Source organism: Chlorocebus sabaeus, chromosome 16 (assembly GCF_047675955.1).
Source record: "Chlorocebus sabaeus isolate Y175 chromosome 16, mChlSab1.0.hap1, whole genome shotgun sequence".
NCBI classification, from domain to species: Eukaryota; Metazoa; Chordata; class Mammalia; order Primates; family Cercopithecidae; genus Chlorocebus; species Chlorocebus sabaeus.
The window spans coordinates 35,335,935-35,361,616 of NC_132919.1; the positions used below are offsets into that span (position 1 = coordinate 35,335,935).

General features: G+C 43.4%; 2 protein-coding genes across 5 annotated transcripts in view; one reads left to right on the plus strand and one right to left on the minus strand.

Moving 5' to 3' along the window:
* ACACA (acetyl-CoA carboxylase alpha) overlaps nucleotides 1–25,682 on the plus strand; it is a 332,440-nt gene that overhangs the window by 15,421 nt on the left and 291,337 nt on the right. The gene's annotated exons all lie outside the window — the stretch shown is intronic.
* On the minus strand, nucleotides 7,812–24,277 carry C16H17orf78 (chromosome 16 C17orf78 homolog). Its single transcript, XM_073004875.1, has 7 exons — nucleotides 24,168–24,277; nucleotides 22,375–22,461; nucleotides 20,642–20,887; nucleotides 14,455–14,577; nucleotides 11,471–11,595; nucleotides 10,902–11,024; nucleotides 7,812–8,628 (listed from the first exon to the last, which is right to left on the minus strand). The coding sequence occupies exons 1-7, from the start codon at nucleotides 24,223–24,225 to the stop codon at nucleotides 8,551–8,553; spliced, it is 840 nt and encodes a 279-aa protein (XP_072860976.1). The 5' UTR covers nucleotides 24,226–24,277; the 3' UTR covers nucleotides 7,812–8,550.

A 25,682-nucleotide genomic window follows, 5' to 3' on the forward strand; every position in this document is an offset into this window, starting at 1 on the left:
TAGAGGAATCTGATGGAGTTTAGAAGGTCAGACTGAGGAGGTGACTGTTGAGCCAATATCTGAAGGAAGAGTGAAAAGTTACTAGGCTAATAGTAGTGAAGAAGGGGAAAGGGGATGAGAGTAGAAACCATATTCCAGGCAGACAGAACAGCATAGGACTTGAGGAGGGAAAGGAGCTAATCCATTGCCGCTGAAGCTAGAGAAGAGGAAGAGTACGGGAGAGGAGACTGGAGGGAGGCAGGCAGATTATCTAGGGCCTTGGCAGTCATCTTGAGAGTTTTGGACTTTATCCTGATAGCAGTGGGAAGTCACTGAAAGTTTTTTAGCAAAACAGTAACAAGATCAAATCTGTATTTTGAAAAACTGGTTACAATGTGGAGAATTGTATGAAGATTAAACTGAGGCAGGAGAGTGTATGGGGAGACAGATTCTGAGGATATGGTAGTTCAGGCCAATGATATGCTCCCTAAACCTACTTGTTTTCCTAACATTACTTTAGTAGAAGGCAAAGACTAATTCTTACATAGTAAATGTGCATCAATATTAGCTATTATTATTATCTGTAGCTAGAGATAAAAGGCTTAAAATTAATCTACCAGGAAGAATGAGTTCATTGGAGTGAAAGGATTTCATTGAAAGCATGGATATGCAAATCAGATTCTTTTCTTTCTAGAACAGGGAGGGAGTTAGAGGAGTTAAAAAGTGATACCACAGGCTGGCCGCGGTGGCTCACGCCTGTAATCTCAGAACTTTGGGAGGCCGAGGCAGGCGAATCACAAGGTCAGGAGTTTGAGACCAGCCTGGCCAACATGCTGAAACCCCGTCTCTACTAAAAACCCAAAAAATTAGTGTATTTTTTGTGGCATGGTGGCGGGCACCTGTAATCCCAGCTACTCAGGGGGCCGAGACAGGAGAATCGCTTGAACCCGGGATGCAGAGGTTGCAGTGAGCTGAGATTGTGCCACTGTACTCCAGCCTGGGCAACAGTGTGAGACTCTGTCTCAAAAAAAAAAAAAAAGGAAAAAAAAAAGGCCAGGCATGGTGGCTCACGCCTGTAATCCCAGCACTTTTGGAGGCAGAGGTGGGCAGATCACCTGAGATCGGGAGTTTGAGACAGCCTGACCAATATGGAGAAACCTTATCTCTACTAAAAATACAAAATTAGCTGGGCGTGGTGGCGCATGTCTGTAATCCCACCTACTTGGGAGGCTGAGGCAGGAAAATCACTTGAACCCAGGAGGCAGAGGTTGTGGTGAGCTGAGATCATGCCATTGCATTCCAGCCTGGGCAACAAGAGCAAAACTTTGTCTCAAAAAAAAAGGTGATGCCACAGCAGGGAGAAGAGGAGGCCAGACAGACTTCCCTAACTGCAGTGTTGCTCTAGCACACCAGCTATCTGTTTTGCAAAGATGCTCAACCACACTATTAAATATGGAAATTTACATAAGAACAACAATAACATTACTTCGCAGACATCAGACTGGCAAACATTTTTAAATCCCAGATTTCCAAGTTAGAGAAATAGTGGAATAATGGGTACTGTCTTTACTGCTGATTATACTGTAACTGGTATATAGAGCCACATGTAATCTAGCAAAGTTGAGGATATATGTAAACTGTAGCCCATTAATTCCACTTCTTGGCATAGTCTCAGACATAAACATGTTCAAGAATATTCACTGTAGAAGAAATAAACTGCTGTCTGATATAATCACATGTATAATTTATCAGTCTTCAAATTTAGTGTGTTTTCTATAGAATATTTGATTCTTCAAGAGGACAATAACAACTTTACCCTATAGCCTACGCTGTTTTTCTTTTTCAGTATATTAGGGAGCAAAAATGTCCTGAGTTAATCCTCGGAGAGTATTCTGGGCATCATCTTATTCTGCAGAGACTGTGACATTAAGCCTGTAAACATATCATTCTCCATCCTATTTTAAATTTTAGTGAATAGGATGAAATTCGGCTGTTGTGAGTAACTTTTTTTCCCCTTGGGACAAGAGTACAGGCTTCACATTTGTTATTTGTTTATCCATTTTACTTTTTTTTTTTTTTTTTTTTTTGAGACGGAGTCACGCTCTGTCACCCAGGCTAGAGTGCAGTGGCTTGATCTCAGCTCACTGCAACTTCCACCTCCCGAGTTCAAGCGATTCTGCCTGAGCCTCCTGAGTAGCTGAGACTACAGGTATGCGCCACCATGACCAGCTAATTTTTTGTATTTTTAGTAGAAACAGGGTTTCACAGTGTTAGCCAGGATAGTCTCAATCTCTTGACCTTGTGATCCGCCCGCCTCGGCCTCCCAAAATGCTGGGATTATAGGCGTGAGTCACCGCGCCCGGCCCATTTTAGATTTTTGTATTTGTGCCCACTGTGTTTTTTCAGAGGATGCAGTTAGCAATTTCAGCCACTAGATGGTGCAAATTCACAAGAGTCCAATGAAAGTTCCTCAATTACAGTCCAAGGTGCACCTGTTGCTACACTGCACCAAGTGAAGGAGAGTGAGGCAAAGGAAAAACTTTTTGGATCTGAAATTTCAGTATAAACATGGATCCAAGTTCACTAGAAGTTCAGATTAAGGGAAATTTTTAGAATTTGATCACTGACAAGTCAGGTCATTGAATAAGGAAAGACAAAAGACAAGTGTTGTAATAAGAGGAAGAGAAAAAGGAACAGATAATGAAATATGAGGGAAAATAAGTCTAAAGAGATGAATTCAAGTGTTAGCAACAATTATAGTATGACCCTTTACTGGTTTGCATCTCCCTGGTAACTGATAGCAACTTTGATGTAAAAATAAAGCTTACTTCATTCTCTTCTAGAAAGTCAGTTATGCTACCCTTAGCTTATCCATTTGGCGGTGTGATGTTATCAACAGATATTTTTAGTATCTATTATGAACATGGTGCTTTGTTGATACAAAGTAATACACAGATATACAAATTAACACAGATACTGGTCTTCAAGCAGAAGAACCAGTAAGTACATATAAGAAGATAAGTAATTGACTAGATTAAGAAAATGTGGCACATATACACTATGGAATACTATGCAGCCATAAAAATGGATGAGTTCGTGTCCTTTTTAGGGACATGGATGAAGCTGGAAACCATCATTCTGAGTAAATTATCGCAAGGACAAAAAACCAAACACCGCATGTTCTCACTTATAGGTGGAAATTGAACAATGAGAACACTTGCACACACGGTGGGGAACATCACACACCAGGGCCTGTCGTGGGGTGGGGGACTGAGGGAGGGATAGCATTAGGAGATATACCTAATGTAAATGACGAGTTAATGGGTGCAGCAAACCAACATGGCACATGTATACAGATGTAACAAACCTGGAGGTTGTGCACATGTACCCTAGAACTTAAAATATAATAATAATTTTAAAAAGAAGATAAATAATTCAAGGCAACCTGAAGGCCATTGTGTCAACTCAGAAAATGGAATACTTTTTGAGAGTAGGAATGGAGTATCAGTGGGTTGGGAAGGAAGGGATCATAGGACTCTCAACCTGTCCAGGGCAAACAAAAAATAAAAGGATTTCTTCTGGCCTTTAGTCATAAGTACATGCAGCAGCTCTTCCTTGGAAAATGGATAGTTATGGATATAGACATAGGAAAAGTGCTCTAGGTCAGAATCTGCTGGACAGTGATTAGAAAGCATCCAAAATATTAATAGGAGAGGGTAGGAAATATGAGGAAATAATGGTTAAGGCCAGTACCATCCCTGAAACCACCATTGCACTAGCCTGGGAATACAGAAAAGGAAGGATGTTAATGGCTTATTCAGGCCTTTAGAGATCCAAAGTCCCAGGTCACTTTGATTTTTGAGGTTTATCTAAAAAATGAAGAAATGGCAAAACAGAGATATACAATATGTTCCATATTTTATTTATATTTATCTTTTTTTTTTTTTTTTTTTGAGATGGAGTCTCACTCTGTCACCCAGACTGGGGTGCAGTGGTGCCATCTCAGCTCACTGCAACCTCTACCTCCCGGGTTCAAGGGATAATCCTGCCTCAGCTTCCCGAGTAGCTGGGATTACAGGCGCACGCCACCACACCTGGTTAATTTTTGTATTTTTGGTAGAGACGGGGTTTCACCATGTTGTCCAGGCAGGTCTCAAACTCCTGACCTCAGATGATCCACCCGACTCGGCTTCCCAAAGTGCTGGGATTGCAGACGTGAGCTACCACACCTGGCTGTTGTATATTTTAACTGTTTCTGTTTAACAAAGTAATGCTTTTAATACACATGCAAATATGGCTGTTTACTTAATGTCATTCAGCAATAACTTAAAAAGTTTAAATTGAAGGTTTTTGTGAATGTACCTTTTTGCCCTATGCAACTACCTATCTTAATTTTTGGGCCTATCAAAAAGTATTGGGGTGACATTGACCCTTAGGGCACAGTGGCTCACGCCTGTAATCCTAGCACTTGGGGAGGCCGAGGTGGGCAGATCACCTGAGGTTGGGAGTTCGAGACCAGCCTGACCAACATGGTGAAACCTCATCTCTACTAAAAATACAAAAATTAGCCGAGTGTGGGGGTGTGCACCTGTAATCCCAGCTACCTGGGAAGCTGAGGCAGGAGAATTGCTTTAACCCGGCAGGCGGAGGTTGCGGTGAGCCAAGATCATGCCATTGCACTCCAACCTGGGCCACAAGAATGAAACTCCATCTCAAAAAATAAAAATTTTAAAACAGGTGGAACAGCTTCTAGTCACCTCTAAAACTTGAAAATAAACACAACTTCTGGAAATGTAGTAGTAACATATTAGCCAAGAAGAGACAGATTTTGTTTTTGTTTTTGTTTTTTTTTGAGATAGAGTCTTGCTTTGTCACCCAGGCTAGAGTGCAGTGACGCAATCTCGGCTACCACAACCTCCGCCTCCTGCGTTCAAGCGATTCTCCTGCCTTAGCCTCCCGAGTAGCTGGGATTACAGGTGCCTGCCACCACGCCCAACTCATTTTTTGTGTTTTTAGTAAAGATGGTGTTTCACCATTTTGACCAGGCTGGTCTCAAACTCCTGACTCAAGTGATCCACCCACCTTGGCCTCTCAAAGTGCAGGGATTACAGGCATGGGCCACCACGCCCAGCCAAAGAAACAGATTTAAAGCGGTGTGAAGAATATGAAGTTTTGTATGTGTCTTTTTATTATATGTGTATATATATTTATAATGTCCATAAAGAGATATATTAACCACTGATTACATATTAACCAGTGTTAATGATTATCTCTGGGAAGAGAGATTAGGTATTACTTTTATTCTTTATACTTTTGAGTATTTTCTAAAAGTTTTTATAATGAGAATGTACTTTATTTTGTTATTATTATTATTTTTTGAGATAGAGTCTCGCTGTGTCGCCTAGGCTGGAGTGCAGTGGCATGATCTTGGCTCACTGCAAGCTCCACCTCCCGGGTTCGTGCCATTCTTCTGCCTCAGCCTCCCGAGTAGCTGGGACTACAGGCGCCCGCCACCACAGCTGGCTAATTTTTTTTCTTTTTCTTTTTTTTTTTTTTCAGTAGAGACGGAGTTTCACCATGTCAGCCTTGATGGTCTCGATCTCCTAACCTTGTGATCCGCCCGCCTTGGTCTCCCAAAGTACTGGGATTACAGGCGTGAGCCACTGCGCCCGGCCCAGAACATACTTTAATAATTATAAAAACAGTGTGGTAGCTTAATAAGAAAGAACTTGCAATAGAAACAGCAAATAAGGCTAGGCATGGTGGCCCATGCCTAGCCTTTTTACCCCAGCACTTTGGGAGGCCGAAGCGAGTGGATCGCTTGAGGTCAGGAGTTTAAGACCAGCCTGACCAATATGGTGAAACCCCATCTCTACTAAAAATACAAAAATTAGCTGGGTGTGGTGGCACATGCCTGTAATCCCAGCTACTCGGGAGGCTGAGGCACGAGAATAGTTTGAACCCGGGAAGCAGAGGTTGCAGTGAGCCGAGATTGTGCCATTGCACTCCAGCCTGGGTAACAGAGCGAAACTCCATCTCAAAAAAAGAAAAAGAAACGAAACAGTGAATAATTCCACAGGAATAATTGGCACTTCCACAGAAACAGTGTTTTATCAAGTTGTGTGTAACTTGGTCTATAATAGTGACACTAGAAATGGTGCCCAGCTCTGAAGTGATCTGCAGACTGAAGTCCACATCCCAAAGCCCACACAGGAGTTCTCCTTTCTCCTCTGCCTTCTCTCCCATCTCTGTTTTTAAAGATCTTCACTAGTAAGGGAATATAGGACTCGAAGTTATTAACTGATTAGGGAGTCAGAAAATCCTCTGAGGGGTCTATGCTTTGTCAGGGGAAACAAATTGTCCCCAAAGCAAAATAATTTTGATTCTGTCTGTGAATTTCTATAGAGTCAGTACAAATGTTACCCAAATTATACTTTTTTTTTTTTTTTTTTTTTTTTGAGACAGTCTCGCTCTGTCACCCAGGCTGGAGTGCAGTGGTTCAATCTCAGGTTCAAGCAATTCTCATGCCTCAGTCTCTGGAGTAGCTGAGATTATAGGTGTGCACCAGCATGCCTGGCTAATTTTTGTATTTTTAGTAGTAGTAGAGACGGGTTTCACCATGTTGTCCAGGCTGGTCTCAAACTCCTGGCCTCAAGCCATCTGTCCACCTCGGTCCCCCAAAGTGCTAGGATTACAGGCTTGAGCCACTGTGCCCGGCCTCCAAGAAGAGTTAGAAAAGTTGATGAGTGCAGATTTTGCCATAGGTTTTATCTCCTGGGAAATCTCATGTTTCAGGATTAAGGGACATTCAGTGGTGGGTGAGGCTGGGAAGGGTGAGGATGCGTGTAGGCATTAGTTCTGGACCAAGAACTTCTAAGCATTTAATGCTTTTAATCGTCTTCACCAGTGGTCTTGGGAAAGAGCAGGCATTTTTTTTCTTCCTATTTTATTGATAAACTAAGTCACAGACGGCAAAATAAACTTGAGGCAACATTGTGGATCAGTGGCAGGATGCAAATAATATACTCATTCATCCAAATGCCAACCTCAGTGTTCTTTCCTCTCTATTATATTTTCCAGGTATGCTCTATAGAAATACAGAGGTTCCTTTTTTTTTTTTTTTTTGAGATAGAGTTTTGCTCTTGTTGCCCAGGCTGGAGTGCAATGGCGAGATCTCGGTTCACTGCAACCTCTACCTCCTAGGTTCAAGCGATTCTCCTGCCTCTGCCTCCCCAGTAGCTGAGATTATAGGTGCCCTCCACCATGCCTGGCTAGTTTTTGTGTGTTTAATAGAGATGGGGTTTCAGCATGTTGGCCAGGCTGGTCTCAGACTCCTGACCTCAGGTGATCTGCCCACCTTGGCCTCCCAAAGTGCTGGGATTACAGGCGTGAGCCACCGCGCCCGACCCTAGAGGTTCTTCGGAGCTTCTTTGAAACATGTCCTCATTATCTATGCTTTGTATCTGTTGTCTCTTTCAGGCTGGACTTGAATATTAAATCGAACCTTAGGGTGATATTTTTCCCCTGTTGGTGTTGTTTTGATAATCACTTTTTGGACAACACTTGAAGTGAAAGAAAGAAGGATACAGTTTTATGGGTTGTTTTGTTTTGTTTTGTTTTGTTTTTTGTTTTCCCGGAGAACTAAGAAAACGGAATTACTTAGAAACCGACACATTTCACCAAAATGAAATGGAACGGTTTCAGACTCTCAGGAAAAGAAGCAGGGCCTCACCCTGTCTTATTCCTCCTGATATTTCCTTTTTCACCTGAACATTGATTCAAGATCAGGTGGTTTCACTTTCTCACCGAACTCTTATTTAAGCAGGTTAGATTTGACTCGTAGCTATGCTTCTGTGAGAAACAGCATTATCATAATTATTTTGCTCTGGAATCCTTGTCCAAAAGGTATGCAGCTTTCTGTTAAAGTATAATATAACATCAGAGCCACCTTAGGAATTCTGGATCGTCAGAAAACTTCACTTGGATAGTAATGGTCTGTAGTCCCTGAACTCCTTGGGGATAACTTATGAGGAAGACTTTTGGAATGCATAGGGTCAAGTTCCTTTCAGCAGTGTGTGGATAGGTACATGTAGTACCAGAAGCTAAATTACAAAACCTTATGAACGTCAACCAGGGAGATGAGGAGTCCCACTATAAGCTAGTTGAGGGCCAGTGAGCGTGAAGTCAGCTGTGAAGATAACAGAGGAGTTGGAAGCTATGTCCCACTAACAGCTGCCTTGTTCCTTGGAGACTGTGTTTGAGTCTTCTGTCAAAGAGAGCAATAAGTTCCATTCACAGTGCTTGAAGGGAATGGTTTTTGTTCTCATTTGAGGAGATGGAAAGATACCCATTTTGATGGATGTGTGAAGTGAATTACAGAAGGTTATGGCTCAGACAGAGGCATGAGGGTAACTCTGCTAAGCCCACGCTCTCCCTTCATTAACCAGGAATTGGTGTTTGATTGTAATGTCCCTGCTGAAGATGCGAGTGTGAAATTGGCAAGAATGTGCCCATATTAATAGGGAGAAGACTGTGTGGTATCATTCAGTGTTTGAGATACAGCAGAACTTTTTAGAAGTATGTCTGGTGGATAACAGTGATCCCTGCAGCTTTCTTTGGGTCTGATGAATTGGCAGCATCTCGTCCAACCTAGAGATTGAAAGGAAATATGAAAGTTAAAAAAGGATGCAAGTGTATAGTTCTTCATGTACCAAGAAAAGGGCTGGCTAAGTACAAAACCGCATGTAATTCCAAGTGCACTTCATTTTACCTCTTCGTTAATCAATAATTACACTGAGAAAGTATGATCAAGGTGCACATAGGTATGAGAACCTATAATTGCTTGGAACCTATAACCCACTAGCAAAGTAATTAAAAGATCTGGATCATAGTTCTGTTCTACCAGCTGTGTAACCTTGGGAAGTCACATAACCTCTTAAAGCCTCAACTTAAGTATGAGTGAAATGTAGATACTTGCCCTGGCTACTTTCCAGGATTTATGTAAGGCTCAAATGAGATAATGTATATAAAATTGCTATCTTAGTACTTTTTTTTTTTTTTTTTTGAGTCGGAGTCTCGCTCTGTCACCCAAGCTGCAGTGCAGTGGTGTGATCTCGGCTCACCGCAGCCTCTGCCTCCCGGGTTCAAGCGATTATCCTGCCTCAGCCTCCTGAGTAGCTCAGATTACTGGCATGTGCCACCATGCCTGGCTAATTTTTCGTATTTTTAGTTGAGACGGAGTTTCACCATGTTGGTCAGACTGGTCTCGAACTCCTGACCTCATGATCTGCCCACCTTGGCCTCCCAAAGTGCTGGGATTACAGGCATGAGCTACCGCGCCTGGCCCTATTTTTATTCCTTTATCATTTAGTAGCTTATTATGTTCATAGAAGTTCAATCATAGTTGCAGCTACATGGTTATCTCTAATTCTAATTCTGGACTAGACTTTGTAGTTTCCTTCAGGCCTATTTCTTCCAATGTTCAGGAGAAATGATAATGTTCTTTTTTTTTTTTTTTGAGACAGGGTCTCACTCTCTTTCCCAGGCTGGAGTGCCGTGGCTCGATCATAGCTCACTGCAGACTTCAACTCCTGAGCCCAAGTGATCCCCTCCTACCTCGGCCTCCCAAGAAGCTAGGGCTACAGGCACGTGCTACCAGCTGGCCTTTTTTTTTTTTTTTTTTTCCTTTTTTTGAGATGGAGTCTTGCTCTGTCACCTAGGCTGGAGTGCAGTGGCACAATCTCGGCTCACCGCAACCTCCGTCTCCTGGGTTCAAGCAGTTCTCCTGCCTCAGCCTCCTGAGTAGCTGGGACTACAGGTGCGTGCCACCATGCCCAGCTAATTTTTGTATTTTTAGTAGAGACAGGGTTTCACCATGTTGGCTAGGATGGTCTCGATGTCTTGACCTCGTGATCCACCTGCCTTGGCCTCCCAAAGTGCTGGAATTACAGGCATGAGCCACCGTGCCCGGCCCAGCTGGCTATATATATATACACACACACACACACACGTATATATATATATACACACACATACACACATGTTTTTTGTTGTTATATATACATGTATATATATCTGTATGTGTATATATACACACATGTATATATATGTGTGTGTGTGCATATATATATATATATATATATATATGTTTTTTTTTATAGAGACAGTGTCTCGCTATTTTGCCTAGGCTGGTCTCAAACTCCTGGACTCTAGCAAGTTTCCTGCCTCTGCCTCCCAAAGCACTGGGATTGCAGGCATGATGAATCAGGCCTGGCCTTAAAAATCTTAAAAGATTCTTGGCTCCAATCTAAATCATCTGATTCAGTTTATTTGGGGCCCAGAGGTATGTGTATTCAATAAGCACCCTATTGTATTATGGCTGGACTAATGTTAGGAAAACAGTAGTATAAAATCCTACCTATTTTCTGACATAAGAAGGATTGCCCACATTTGCTTCATAACTGAAGCAGCTCCCTGTTCCTAGCACATTAAAAATATATATTTTTCACAGTCCTCTTAGGGACGAATCTCCTATCACTTATATATTAACCCCATTTTCTTTTCTTTTTCTCTTTCTTTTTTTTTTTTTTTTTTTTTTTTTTTGAGACAGAGTCTTACTCTGTTGCCCAGGCTGGAGTGCAGTGGCACAATCTCGGCTCACTGCAACCTCCGCCTCCCAGGTTCAAGTGATTCTCCTGCCTCAGCCTCCCGAGTAGCTGGGAGTACAGGCATGTGCCACCACGCCTGGCTAATTTTTGTATTTTTAGTAGAGACGTGTCATCATGTTGGTCAGGCTGGTCTCAATCACCTCAGGTGATCCACCCGCTTCGGCCTCTCAAAGTGCTGGGATTACAGGCGTGAGCCACTGCATCCGGCCTCTACCCCACCTTCTTTAAGCAAATGACATAAACCACACAGAAAACACTTTCCTTCTGAGGCTGAGAGTCAAGCTTGAATTCAGCTGTCCCAGGTGGCTGGCCTCCCTTCCTTTGCCATCTCCACAACCGCTGGCATTGGCACAGCTCCCTGGCTCCTAGGCATTGACACTGAAGGGAGAAAATGACTAGTATTAATATCAAGTGGCTGCTAAGCATTTGGTTTTCTTCCAAACCTCATGTTGGGCAACTTAAAGGAAGTCATCTCTTCTAAATAAAATATTCAGTCCTATGGACCTATCCTTCCTAGAAAATGTCTAAGTAAAGCAGAGGAAAGGAACTTGCATTTAGCGAGCACCTATGTGCCAGGCGCCTTTCACACAGGATATCAATCTTTATAACTAGCATGAGGCAAATATCATGAGACTTATTTTACACATGAGGCCCTGAGGTTAGAAAAGTCAAGCAACTTTCCCAAAACCACTCAGCTAGTGAGTGTGAGTGGCAGATCTACTCAAATTCCAAAGTCTGCTTTTCTCCTTATGCCAAGCTGCCTCTGGAACAGAAGAAAGTCTTTATAGGTCAAGTTCAAGGATTCAGTACAACAGCAAACTTACAGGGCATGGGACTTCAAAAATTACAAATACTATAATGGCGACTCCACTGAGCAACAGGGTGACAGCAATCAGAATTTTGACCACAATACTCCATTTCTGTCTCTTCTCTAGGTCCTCATCTGTGTCTAAAGGAGAGAGGGGAGTGGAAGAGGGAGAAAAGAAAATTTGAGAGAGGGAAGAGATTGACCCTTTGACCTGAAGTTATTCTGGCTCACAAGACAATTAGAGGCCCAGCCAGACCCAGAGGCAGAGGCAGAATTTCCAATTCAAACTCAGGGTTGGAGGGAGTGGGGGTGAGCTGAGCATCATGGGCTCTGCTCTAACTTCTTTTGCACCCTCTTCCCAATGAGTCACCTTCCCTGGAATTGAGGATTTTCCATAATCACATAGGGCTGATTCTTAACACTGCTTGCAGGAAGAAAAATCTTGGGTACACCTGGAGTTCTAAACTTCTTTAATTGTCAGCTTTATCAGGGTTCCTACTATTTTGCTCTGACACATTTTATGGGATTAGAAAATCGCCTTTCCTGTGTTTCTCCTGGCTTTCATGTGGTATGAGAGGAAGAAATGTGAAAATTAGCACTGCTTCTGGGTCAGAAGCTCAATCTGGCGGCACATGGCTAATATGCATCCTTTTCTCATTCTGTCGCTCAGACTGGCATGCAGTGGCACAATCTCGGCTCACGTCAGCCTCAATCTCCCAGGCTCAAACCATCCTCCCACCTTAGCCTCCCGAGTAGCTCAGACCACAGGTGAATGCCACTATGCCCGGCTAATTTTTTTAAAGTTTTTGTACAGACAGTCTCATTATATTTCCCACTGAGCTTGAACTCCTGGCCTGAAGTGATCCTATAGCCTTGGCCTCCCAAAGTGCTGGAATTACAGGTGTGAGCCACCTCACCTGGTCCTAATATGCATCTTGTTATTACTAATATTACATTTTTTCCCCTGGTAGAAACTAGGATGTAACCTAAATTGGAATCTTACAGAATTTTAGTCCTGGCCAATTTAAGGAGGACTCTTGCTAAAAAACAGTGAAGAAAGCTGTGTGCGGTGGCTCACACCTGTATTCCCAGCACTTTGGGAGGCCGAGGTGGGCGGATCACTTGAGGTCAGGAGTTTGAGACCAGCCTGGCCAACATGGTGAAACCCATCTCTACTAAAAATACAAAAATTAGCCAGGCATGGTGGTGTGTGTCTGTCGTCCCAGCTACTCAGGAGGCTGAGGCAGGAGAATTTCTTGGATCCAGGAAGCAGATGTTGCAGTGAGCTGAGACTGTGCTACTGCACTCCAGCCTAGGGTACAGAATGAGACTCCATCTTAAAAAACAAAAACCAAAAAAACAGTGAAGATGAAGAGATGCTCTTGGAGGCCAGGTGCAGTGGCTCACACCTGTAATCCCAGCACTTTGGGAGGCTGAGGCGGGCGGATCACAAAGTCAGGAGTTCAAGACCAGCCTGGCCAACATAGTGAAACCCTGTCTCGCTAAAAATACAAAAATTAGCCAGGCATGGTAGTGCATGCCTGTAGTCTCAGCTACTCAGGAGGCTGAGGCAGGAGAATCGCTTGAACCCAGGAGGCGGAGGTTGTGGTGAGCTGAGATCACACCACTGCACTCCAGCCTGGGTGACTGAGTGAGACTCCATATCGAAACAAATATATGCTCTTGGGGATGGGCGTGGTGGGTAATGCCTGTAATCCCAGCAGTTTGGGAGGCTGAGGCGGTAGGATCGCTTGAGCCCAGGAGTCTGAGTCCAGCTTGGACAATGTGGTGAGACCCTGTCTCTACAAAAATTTAAAAATTAGCTGAACATGGTGGCACGCACCTGTAGTCACAGCTACTCAGGAGGCTGAGGTGGGGGATCACTTGACCCCCAGAGGTCGAGTCTGCAGTGAGCCATGTCTGCACCACTGCACTTCAGTCTGGGTAACACAAGACCCTGTCTCAAAAAAAAGAAAAGAAAGAAAAGCACTTGGTTGGTGTCATGACTCTTATAATTGCTTAGTGTTTAAATATTGTCCATCTATACACACAGCGGCTAGAATTACCTACTACAGAAATACAGTTTTTTCTGTCCCTAATTCTGGCTACAGGATGAGCTCATTTGCGTAGAGATAAATGATTTTTTTTTTTTTTTTTTTTTGAGACGGAGTCTCACGCTGTCGCCCAGGCTGGAGTGCAGTGGCCGGATCTCAGCTCACTGCAAGCTCCGCCTCCCGGGTTTGCGCCATTCTCCTGCCTCAGCCTCCCGAGTTGCAGGGACTACAGGCGCCCGCCACTTCGCCCGGCTATTTTTTGTATTTTTTAGTAGAGACGAGGTTTCACTGTGTTAGCCAGAATGGTCTCGATCTCCTGACCTCGTGATCCGCCCGTCTCGGCCTCCCAAAGTGCTGGGATTACAGGCTTGAGCCACCGCGCCCGGCCGAGATAAATGATCATTATGGTGTCAAATTACAAACATTTCTGGGACCTTCTTTATAGAGAAGCTAATTTTGTTATTGTTGTTGTTGTTTTGAGACAGAGTCTCACTCTGTCGCCCAGGCTAGAGTGCAGTGGGACAATCGGCTCACTGCAACCTCCGCCTCCTGGGTTCAAGCAATTGTCCTGCCTCAGTCTTCCATGTAGCTGGGATTACAGGCCTGTGCCACCACGTCTGGCTAATGTTTGTATTTTTAGTAGAGACGGGGTTTCACCATATTGGTCAGGCTGGTCTTGAACTCCTGACCTCAGGTGATCCACCCACCTTGGCCTCCCAAAGTGCTGGGATTATAGACATGAGCCACAGCGCCTGGCCTAGAGAAGCTAATTTTTTTTAAATAAAAAAATTGAATGATTTTTCAATGTACAGTCAGTAACTTCTCAACCTTAAGAAAACATATCAGTAGATCCAGACTAACATTGGGGCTAAAAATGTTTCTTTTTCTGTTCTTATTTTACTCCTACTTATTCTGTAGTTTGTCATTTCAAAGCTAGAAAAATTACCAGTACTTGTAGTTTTCTCTTCTTTATTCCCAGGAGTTATAGAAGGGGTAGTGGTGGAAAAAGTCTCTGATGAAGCCCCCATCACTGCATAGACTTTACATTGTGAGATCCCTGGTAAAAAAGCTATAAAACAAAGTAGAAAAGATGAAACTTTAGGGGAAAACTTCATCCTGCCTTTGATTTTATCTGATAAAACCCTACCCAGCTTCCAATTGTGGTCCCATTAACCTGTCTGTCCATAGGTTTAGGGTGTGAGCACAAAATAATGCCAAGAGTGAATGAGGGTAGCAATACTAATAAGAGATATGGATTAAATGCCCATGGGACTTTTGACTAACATAGGATCAGAGTGAAGGAGTGATACCAATGATATCATTGCCTATCATTATTTAGGCCACAATAATAATAAAGATGAAGGCCGTTAAAAACTGCTGACGGTTTCCTTCTTTAAAAAGAGATGGCTGTAAAGTCCAAGGAAGAACATGAAATATCACAGTTAGTCTTAATGACTGCTGCAAGTGTGTCTAGTAGAATCTAGATCAACTACTCTGAGAGGGGACTGGGGAAAGCAGGAGGAGCTGGAAGAAGGAAAAGCCACCTAGCTTCATGCACTCCTTGATTTCATTCATTCAGCATTTTTTTTTTTTTTTTTTTTTTTTTTTTTGAGATAGGGTCCCCCTCTGTCACCCAGGCTGGAGTGCAGTGGCGTGATCTCGGCTCACTGCAACCTCTGCCTCCCAGGTTAAAGTGATTCTCGTGCCTCAGCCTCCCAAGTAGCTGAGACTATAGGTGCGCACCATGACACCTGGCTAATTTTTGTATTTTTTGGTAGACGTGGGGTTTCACCATGTTGACCAGGCTGGTCTTAAACTCCTGACCTCAAGTGATACACCCACCTCGGCCTCCCAAAGTGCTGGGATTACAGGCGTGAGCCACCGTGCCTGGCCTGGCCTTGATTTCAAAGGATCTCTGGGCTACTGTATTGGGAATGGGTTAGCAGTGGGCAAGGGTAGAAGCAGGGTAGCCTGTTAGGAGGCCATTGCAAAAGTCCAGATGAGAGATGATGTGATTCACACCAGCAGCGGAAGTGATGGGAGGTGGATAGAGTCTAGCTGGAGTCCGGAAATAACCTCACTCATCTCCAGAATTGACCTAATCCAATTCAGACAGTGTGGTTTCTGTTCTATTTTTAGTGGTCTCATATCATTGCGTATTAAATTAAGGTCTATAAATTCTACCTGACTTTTCTAAATTACTCTTCTGTGTCTTAAGTCCATGAGAAAATGATAGTTCTTTACCTCAGAGGCCAGTGGCTATAGTACCAGGCACTGTATATGAAATTATAGGGGAAGAAGTAATGCTGATTCCAGTTTAATCAGGAAGACAGTGTTGGCAGACATTGGCAGAGACAGACATAAAGTCAAGAGGTTCAAAAGGAAAAACAAGAACATTTTCAGCATAGTGCTAGTCAGTGCTTTGAAGTGATAACTTATGTGTTTATGAGTCAGATTAGATAAAAATAAACAAATCTCACTTTGGACAAGTCACCACAAGTTCTCCGTGATTTGTTTTTTTAAATCTGTAAGATGGCAATAGTAAAATAATACTTGGTCTACCTATTTCACAGGGGTGTTGTGAAGATCAGAAATAAATAAAAATGAGAAAGCATGTGTATAAACACTTTGCAAACTGAATGATATTATGATTGAAAGAGGAGGAAAAAGATGACCTAACGAGTCTTCTTTCTCCACCAGAAGGAAATTTTGAAATATTGATAATAGCGGCCTTTTCCTTTTCCAAATTTCATAAGTAATAACAAATAGTCTCCATTTACCTTTTTCTACATTCCATGTTGACCCACATCTTCTGATGACCATTTGTATTGCGGAACATTCTCACCCTTACAGTTTCAAATTTCTGTTTTACCTGAGGACATTTTCATGAACTGTCTTCTGACCGTTTCCAGGACATCCTTCTGTGCAGACTGTCTGGGACAACGGGCACACACCACCACACCTGGCTAGTTTTTGTCTTTTTAGTAGAGACGGTGTTTCACTATGTTGGCCAGGATGGTCTCGAGCTCCTGACCTCGTGTCCCCGCCTCAGGCCCCCAAAGTGCTGGAATTACAGGCATGAGACACCACGCCCAGCTCTAATTTTTATTTCTACCCTGTTTGAGGTTTATCACATCCTGGTACTGAGTGGAGATTTACATTCAGAATAGGAAGTTTCAAACTTGTAGAAGGGATTATGTTTCAAAAATTCATTCATAAATTCGTTGTTTTGGGCCAAGTGAGGTGGCTCACGCCTATAATCCCAGCACTTTGGGAGCTGAGGTGGGCAGATCACTTGAGGACAGGAGCTTGAGACCAGCCTGGCCAACATGGCAAAACCCCATCTCTACTAAAAATACAAAAAATTCGCTGGGCGTAGTGGTGCAGGCCTGTAATCCCAGCTGCTTGAGAGGCTGAGGCGTGAGAATTGCTTGAACCTGGGAGGTGGAGGTTGCGGTGAGCCGAGATCACACTACTGTACTCTAGACTGGGGGACAAAGCGAGACTCTGTCTCAAATAAATAAATAGGTTGTTCAGGATTCATCATTATGGTTTCATAAAACTGTATCATGAGTGATGATTAGGTCCCCAAACTAATCTACAAATATTCATTTGATCTTTTTGCATAGTTCAAATAGTACAGAGTATTAGCTTAAATTCTAGATGTGGGAAACAACTACTATGTTATGAAGGAAGGGGAAGAGTTTCTTTTTCTCTGGGAGGCTAGCCAAATGCAAATTTTTGAATTAGGTCAGGTTGATCTTTGGCATCTCTCCTCTCCCTTAACCTCTCAGTTTTCCTTGTCCCAGTTTCTAAGAGCTACTGTCCTTAGTTGCCTCAAGTCCCACAATGCCTAGCACTATATTCACTCCACCCAGAGTGCTCCAAACTCCCAAATGACTTAAGTCCACTATTCCCCATCACAGCTGCCATGGACAGCAAGTTGTCACATGTTAAGAAGGAAACAATTTGATTTAATTAATTTGCATTAATATTGAAAGTTCAAAACCCTGGCAGAGTCTTTCGAGCTTGTTTATTTTTTGAGAGGGTGTCTCGCTCTGTCGCCCAGGCTGGAATGCAGTGGCTCGATCTCGGTTCACTGCAACCTCCACCTCCTGGGTTCAGTCATTTTTCTGTCTCAGCTTCCCGAGTAGCTGGGATTACAGGCGCATGCCTCCATGCCCGGCTAATTTTTTAATTTTGTTTTGTTTTGTTTTTTGAGACAGAGTCTAGCTCTGTCGCCAGAGTCTGCAGTGTCGTGATCTCAGCTCACTGCAACCTCCACCTCCTGGGTTCAAGCTATCCTGTCTCAGCCTCCTGAGTAGCTGGGACTATAGGCACACGCCACCACACCCAGCTAATTTTTGTATTTTTAGTAGAGATGGGGTTTTACCATGTTGGCCAGGATGGTCTTGATCTCTTGACCTCGTGATCCGCCTGCCTCGGCCTCCCAAAGTGCTGGGATTACAGGCGTGAGCCACCGCACCTGATGCTTTTGAGTTTTTAAGAGTTTTCTGGCTGGGCGTGGTGGCTCATGCCTGTAATCCCAGCACTTTGGGAGGCCTAGGCAGGTGAGTCACCTGAGGTCAGGAGTTCGAGACCAGCCTGGCCAACGTGATGAAACACCATCTCTACTAAAAATACAAAAAAAAAAAAAAAAAAAGAAATCAGCTGGGTGAGGTAGCGGGCGCCTGTAATCCCAGCTACTTGGGAGGCTGAGGCAGGAGAATCTCTTGAACCTGGGAGGCGGAGGTTGCAGTGAGTTCAGATCGTGTCATTGTACTCCAGCCTGGGCGACAAGAGCAAAACTCCATCTCAAAAAAAGAAAGGGGGAGCAGGGGGTTTCTTCACATGATTTTTCACTGTGGAATTTTAGAAAATATCATAAAGTGAGTGAAACATTCAGGTCATGTTAGCATATATAATTTACTGTACCTAAGTCACATCCTGAGAGCCTATCCACTTATTTCCCAGTTTTAGTCTAGTGTTTAAAGTTTTTGCCATTATTCTGCTTGTGGATCCCCAATTTCTCTAAAAATGTCAAGTTTTACTTTATTTTTCTAGTAATGTAGCAATAGCGTCTAAGGGATTGCCAGTTTATAAAGAGGAACTGGCTACACTAAAAAAAAAAAAATCAACAAAACTATATGACAAAAATAATGGGTGAGAAAAGGAAAGGAGGGCTGAAGCAGAGAAACTTCAGGCTGAGGTTAAGAACCACTGCCCAGCAGCTGTGGGGGAATAGGCATTCTCACCCAGTGTGGGTATGCACAATGGAACCAACCTCTAGGGAGGGTAATTTAGCAATAACTGTCAACCTTTGATGCAGCAATCCTGCTTCTTGGAATTTATCTTATTGATAAATTACAGGTATACAAGAAGAATATATATAGATCCTGAGTAATAGTGAAAGAGGGGAAAATAATTTATTAAAAGAAAAAAGAAGAATATATATGGTCATTGTTTGCAGCATTGTTTGTATTTGCAAAAGATTGGAAACAACCAAAATATATATCAATAGGGAGCTAGTAGAATATAGAAGAGACATGGCCGGGCACAGTGGCTTATACCTGTAATCCCAGCACTTTGGGAGGCCGAGGCAGGTAGATCATGAGGTCAGGAGATCAAGACCATCCTGATTAACAGGGTGAAACCCCATCTCTACCAAAAATACAAAAAATTAACCGGGTGTGGTGGCGGACGCCTGTAGTCCCAGCTACTCAGGAGGTTGAGGCAGGAGAATGGCGTGAACCTGAGAGGCAGAGCTTGCAGTGAGCCGAGATCGCACCACTGCACTCCAGCCTGGGCAACAGAGGAAGACTCCGTCTCAAAAAAAATAAATAAATAAAAGAATATAGAAGAGACATACTATGGAATAATGTACAACTGTTAAAAAGAATGAGGCAAATATTTTTAAAAAGTATGGGGTAAATATATACATATTGAAATGGAACGACCTATAAGATATATTATTAAATGGAAAAGCAAGAAACTTGGCTGGGCGCAGTGGCTAACGCTTGTAATCCTAGCACTTTGGGAGGCTGAGGTGGGTGAATCACTTGAAGTCAGGAGTTCAACACTAGCCTGGCCAACATGGTGAAACCCTGTCTCTACTAAAAATACAAAAATTAACCAGGTGTGGTGGCGGGCACCTGTAATCCCAGCTAATTGGAAAGTTGAGACAGGAGAATCATGTGAACCTGGGAGGTAGAGGTTGCAGTGAGACGAAATTGCGCCACTGCACTCTAGCCTGGGTGACAGAGTGAGGCTCCATCTCCAAAGAAAACAACAACAACAACAAAAAAAAACAAAACAACAACAAGAAGCAAAAGCAAGGGGCAGAACATTGTATAAGGTATGTTACCATTTATGTTTTTAAAATACGCACATTCATACATTCTCAGAGTATCTCTGGAAGGAAATATAATAAGTAGATAGTAGTGGTTCCATCAGGGATAGAGAACTGGAGAATTGAGAGACAGGAGTAGGAGAGAGACTTACTTTTCACTATGAATCTATGCTGTTTGAATATTTTACTGTGTGCATTCAAAATGAAAAAAAAAAAAAAAAAAAAAAAAAAAAACTGGCCAGGCACGGTGGCTCACGCTCGTAATCCCAGCAGTTTGGGAGGCCAAGGCAGGCAGATCACTTGAGGTCAGGAAATCAAGACCAGCCTGGCCAACATGGTGAAATCCCGTCTGTACTAAAAATACAAAAATTAGCCAGCCATGGTGGCAGATGCCTGTAATCCTAGCTACTTAGGAGGCTGAGGCAGGAGAATCACTTGAATCTGGGAGGCAGAGGTTGCAGTGAGCCGAGATTGCACCGCTGCACTCCAGCCTGGGCGACACAGCGAGACTCCATCTCAAAAAAAAAAAAAAGAAGAAAAAAAGAAATTTTAAAAAACCATCAAAAGAAGACCCATCAGAAATGGAGATCACATGAAAATCACAGCGTATCAGGGCTAGAAGGGATCTTAGAGATTATAGAACTGACTTGCAAAGAGTACATAGATTTGCCCAAGGCGAGGATAATTCATTTCCTTGTAACTTTTCCTGCTACTGAGCTCCAGCTTCCTTCAAGGATGTCAACTAAAAGTTAGTGCCTACCCCCTTCCTCTTTTCCAGTCTCACCTTTGCCTGTTAGTAGAGATCCAGTCTGAAACTTGGATGTGGGAATTAGGTGACAGCTTGAGGAGGCAGAGCTGTTTCTGCGGGGAGCAGCAATGATTCTCAGGTTCTTCAGAATATGCTTGACCTTTGGCCTTCTCTCCAGATATACAAGGTTGACTTTTACTTTGCTGCCAGAGCCAAGGCACTGCAAGGTAGCTATAGTCTGATTTTGAATGAATGTTGTCCTTTTGGTTTCTGTGTGAGTTTCTGGAAGGAGAAGAATCAGACAGAAAAATGGAGCTGGTTTTGTTTTTTGTTTGGTTGTTTTTTTTGAGACAGGGCCTTGCTCGTCACCCAAGCTGGAGTGCAGTGGTGCAATCATGGCTCAATCTAGCCTCAAACTCCCTCAATCTCCAAACAATCCTCCCACCTCAGCCTCCTGAGTAGCTGAGACTGTGGGACTACAGGTGTATGCCACTATGCTCGGCTAATTTTTTAATTTTTTAAAAGACAAGGTTTTGCTGTGTTGCCCAGGCTGGTCTCGAGCTCCTGGGCCCAAGCAATCCTCCCACCTTGGCCTCCCAAAGTGCTGGGATTACAGACGTGAGCCACCACACCCAACCTTGGAGCTTTTGCTCTTGTTGCCCAGACTGGAGTGCAATGGCATGATCTTGGAGTTTTGCTCTTGTTGCCTGGAGTTTTGTTGTTGTTGCTCAGGCTGGAGTGCAATGGCGTGATCTCAGCTGACTGCAACCTCCGCCTCCCTGGTTCAAGTGATTCTCCTGCCTCAGCCTCCCAGGTAGCTGGGGTTACAGGCGTGCACCACTACACCCAGCTAATTTTGGTATCTTTAGTAGAGATGGGGTTTCACTGTGTTGGTCAGGCTGGTCTCAAACTCCTGACTTCAAGTGATCCACCTGCCTTGGCCTCCCAAAGTGTTGGGATTACAGGCATGAGCCACCATGCCTGGCCGAAGCTGGTTTTTAATCTGAATAGTGCCAAGCTGACCCACTTCCATTCATGACTCCTGTTAAATTCCACTGCTATACTTTCTCCTCCTTTTAGTTAATTTCTTCTTTAGTATGTGTTCATAGTACTAATATACAAGTCCTGCCTTTCTTCCTGCCATGGTTCCCATGAAGGTTGGTGACAGCAGTAAATTCAGCACAGAGAAATACTCATAGATTTTCTTTTTTTTTTTTTTTTCTTTTTTGAGATGGAGTCTTGCTCTGTCGCCGGGTCTGGAGTGCAGTGGCCAGATCTCAGCTCACTGCAAGCTCCGCCTCCCGGGTTCAGGCCATTCTCCTGCCTCAGCCTCCCGAGTAGCTGGGACTACAGGTGCCCGCCACCTTGCCCGGCTAGTTCTTTGTATTTTTTGGTAGAGACAGGGTTTCACTGTGTTAACCAGTATGGTCTCGATCTCCTGACCTCGTGATCCGCCTGTCTCGGCCTCCCAAAGTGCTGGGATTACAGGCTTGAGCCACCGCGCCCGGCCAGATTTTCTTTAATGCAGAGAGGTGTAGGTGCTGCCTCCTTCTCTTTTTTCATCTCCATCCGTTTAAGTAATATAGGCATGCCTTAGGTAATGACAGTTAATTTAAAGATTGGTTTCCAGAAAGCCTCCTGGGAGGATACATATCCTTAAAATAGGATATTTGAGATATGGGCTAGGAAGCAGGAAGATGAGACATCTTTTAGAGGTAAAAATTTTTTGGAATGGCAATATTGTTTTCCAGAAAGGACCCATTCCCTACCTTGCATTTGCAATTCTCTGATGCTTCTCACGTCCTTTGGGAAGAGCCCAGGCAGCTGTTCCACTCGGCAACTGCTATCTCTGAGGTCTAGGGGTGAGCAGAGCGGGAGGAGGGGAACGGGGGGAGAGGGAAAATCAGAATTTACTGGTACTTTCTTTTTAGAATTCTGGGCAATGGAGGAGAAGATACGAAAGAATGCAGTTCCTGCTCATAAAACTTGCAACTTGGGAGATCAAACACTCTCTAAAAAGACTTTGCTTTTATTTATTTATTTATTTATTTATTTATTTATTTATTTATTTATTGAGACAGAGTCTCGCTCTGTCGCCCAGGATGGAGTGCAGTGACGTGATCCCCGCTTATTGCAACCTCCACCTCCTGGGTTCAAGGGATTCTTCTGCCTCGGCCTCCCGAGTAGCTGGGATTACAGGCATGTGCCACCATGCCCAGCTGATTTTTGTATTTTTAGTAGAGATGGGGTTTTGCCATTTTGGCTATGCTGGTCTCAAACTCCTGACCTCAGGTGATCTGCCTGCCTTGGCCTCCCAAAGTGCTAGGATTACAGGCGTGAGCCACCACACTCGGCCCTCAAAAAAGAACACACAGCCAAATACATACAAAGTAGTATTTGACCTAGTATAAAGAATACTGAGTACCAATCTATTACCCTTAGGACAAAGAAAGGTGAAATAGAGTTAAGAAAACTTACTAAGTTAATGAAAGACTAACCAACTCATTTCCTTAAACACTGCTTATTTTCTCTTCTCCCTCCTATTCTATCTGCTTTCTTGTATTAAATAAAGCTTTTGGATATTTATATTGTCTGACCTTGGTATCTCTATAGGTTTCCACAGAACCATAGGTTTTAGTTATTTATGCTTTTTGGCACATAATTCAAAGGGTTGTGACATTTTTATAATTTGTCAAATTTGTTACTGCTGCACCTTGTGCCATTTGGTCTTAATTCTAATTAGCTAATTTTATTTTTTTATTTTAATTTTTTATTTTTTTGAGACAGAGTCTCATTCTGTTACCTAGGCTGGAGTGCAGTGGTATGATCTCAGCTCACTGCAACCTCACCTCCCAGGTTCAAGTGATTCTTGTGCCTCAGCCACCCGAGTAGCTGAGATTACAGGTGCATGCCACCATGCCTGGCTAATTTTTGCACTTTTAGTAGAGATGGGATTTTGCCATGTTGGCCAGGCTGGTCTTGAACTCCTGGCCTCAAGTGATCCGCCAATCTCAGCCTCCCAGAGTGCTGGGATTACAGGCGTGAGCCACCGCGCCCAGCCTTGATTAGCTAATTTTAGAGATGAAATGTTTACGAATTAATGTTTTAAATAAGCAGTTACCAAAGAGCAGCAAATGATGCCATTCCACCCAACACCACGCTTTCCCTCAGCTCTCCCCACCCAAGAATATCACCATCTAGTTATTTACATGTACCAACTTAAAAAAGGCAACAAATTATGAATTTGGGAATCTTGGGTGGTAACAACACGGAAACTCTAAAGAAAGCCATCCAACAGTGAAAGAACTTTTAATGTTAATTACATGAACAAGACATAAGAATAGATCACATTCTTTTAAGACCTCTCATCATGAAACAGACAGCTATCTCTCTGGAATGAATAAGTTGCAGTCCTTAGAGATGAGTGGATAACACAGGATTACCTCTGGATAGTATTGCTTGCTGGATATCAGCTACATCTCTATCTGGTGGAAGAGACCCCAAAACTCTGTCTAGGCCTCTGTCTGTATTTTCCAGGAGATTAGGCTAGAGAATTACTTACCTTTCTTGTTGGCATCATAGGATGCAATGATTAGACTGAAGACCAAGATGGTATCCATGTTAGCTTGAGCACATGCTCATTGCAGACAGACCACTGCTCATCTGTCACAGCCCTTGATAGCTCTGCCTCTAGTTGCTTTCACCACACGCAGCTGGAACCAAGTTTGACCCTGAGAGACTCTGATTCCACCCTGATTATTTTGCCCCAGTTCCTGAAGACCCAGGAATAGAGCTAATTGGAGAAAGAGCTAATTCTGCTTGTTAATAATTCACTCAGAGTTCTGACATCGCTGCCGGTGCTGACATGGAGAACTGGATTACCTAGAGGTTTCTGGAGCAGGAAGGCCATAAATGCCCATTGATATGCTTTACAAATACTTGCAGATAGACACGTAGACATTTACATGCATGCTCACTGATACAGGCACAGAGATTTACATACTTTCATGAAAATATGTGGAGATTTCTAGTAAGGAATATAATTTCTAGAACAGAGCAGGAAACTAGGACTAGGAGTCAGTACAACTGAGTAACAGGCCCTGTTATTAACTATCACCTTGAGAAAATTACTTGACTTCTTGGGATATAAATGTTCTCCTCTAGAAATTTGAGAGTCCTGAACCATATGATCTCTTTTTTTTTTTTTTTTTTTTTTTTTGAGACAGAGTCTCGCTCAGCCGCCCAGGCTGGAGTGCAGTGGCACGATCTTGGCTCACTGCAAGCTCTGTCTCCCAGGTTCACGCCATTCTCCTGCCTCAGCCTCCTGAGTAGCTGGGACTATAGGCGCCTACCACCATGCCTGGCTAATTTTTTTGTATTTTTAGTAGAGACAGGATTTCACCATGTTAGACAGGATGGTCTTAATCTCCTGACCTCCTGATCCACCTGCGTCAGCCTCCCAAAGTGCTGGGATTACAGGCATGAGCCACTGCGCCTGGCCGTTTTTTTTTTTGAAGTCGAGTCGTGTTCTGTTGCCCAGGCTGGAGTGCAATGGCATGATCTTGGCTCACTGCAACCTTCGTATCCTGGGTTCGAGTGATTCTTCTGCCTCAGTCTCCTGAATAGCTGGGATTACACGTGTGTGCCACCATACGGGCTAATTTTTATATTTTTAGTAGAGACAGGTTTCAACATGTTGGCCAGACTGGTCTTGAACTCCTGACCTCAAGTGATCTGCCCCCATTGGCCTCCCAAAGTGCTGGGATTACAGCCATGAGCCACCCCGGCCAGCCCTGAACCATATGATCTCTGGAATTCATCCACAGTTATATACATAAACTCACATTAGCACAGACATACCTATTGAGTTTTGCACATCTTCACATTCCTGAATAGTGAAGTTAGTATTGGTGGACAACATTCCGATGACCATTGGGCTGAGAGGTTGTGAGGAAGAGCTAAATACAGTAGGTGAGTGGTACTGTCTTTGGCTTGGGAAAATTTTCCTAGACAGATAACTGTTGTTGAAGATTTTTCCAAATTTGTATTATTTAGTATCTACAGTAATAATCTGTAG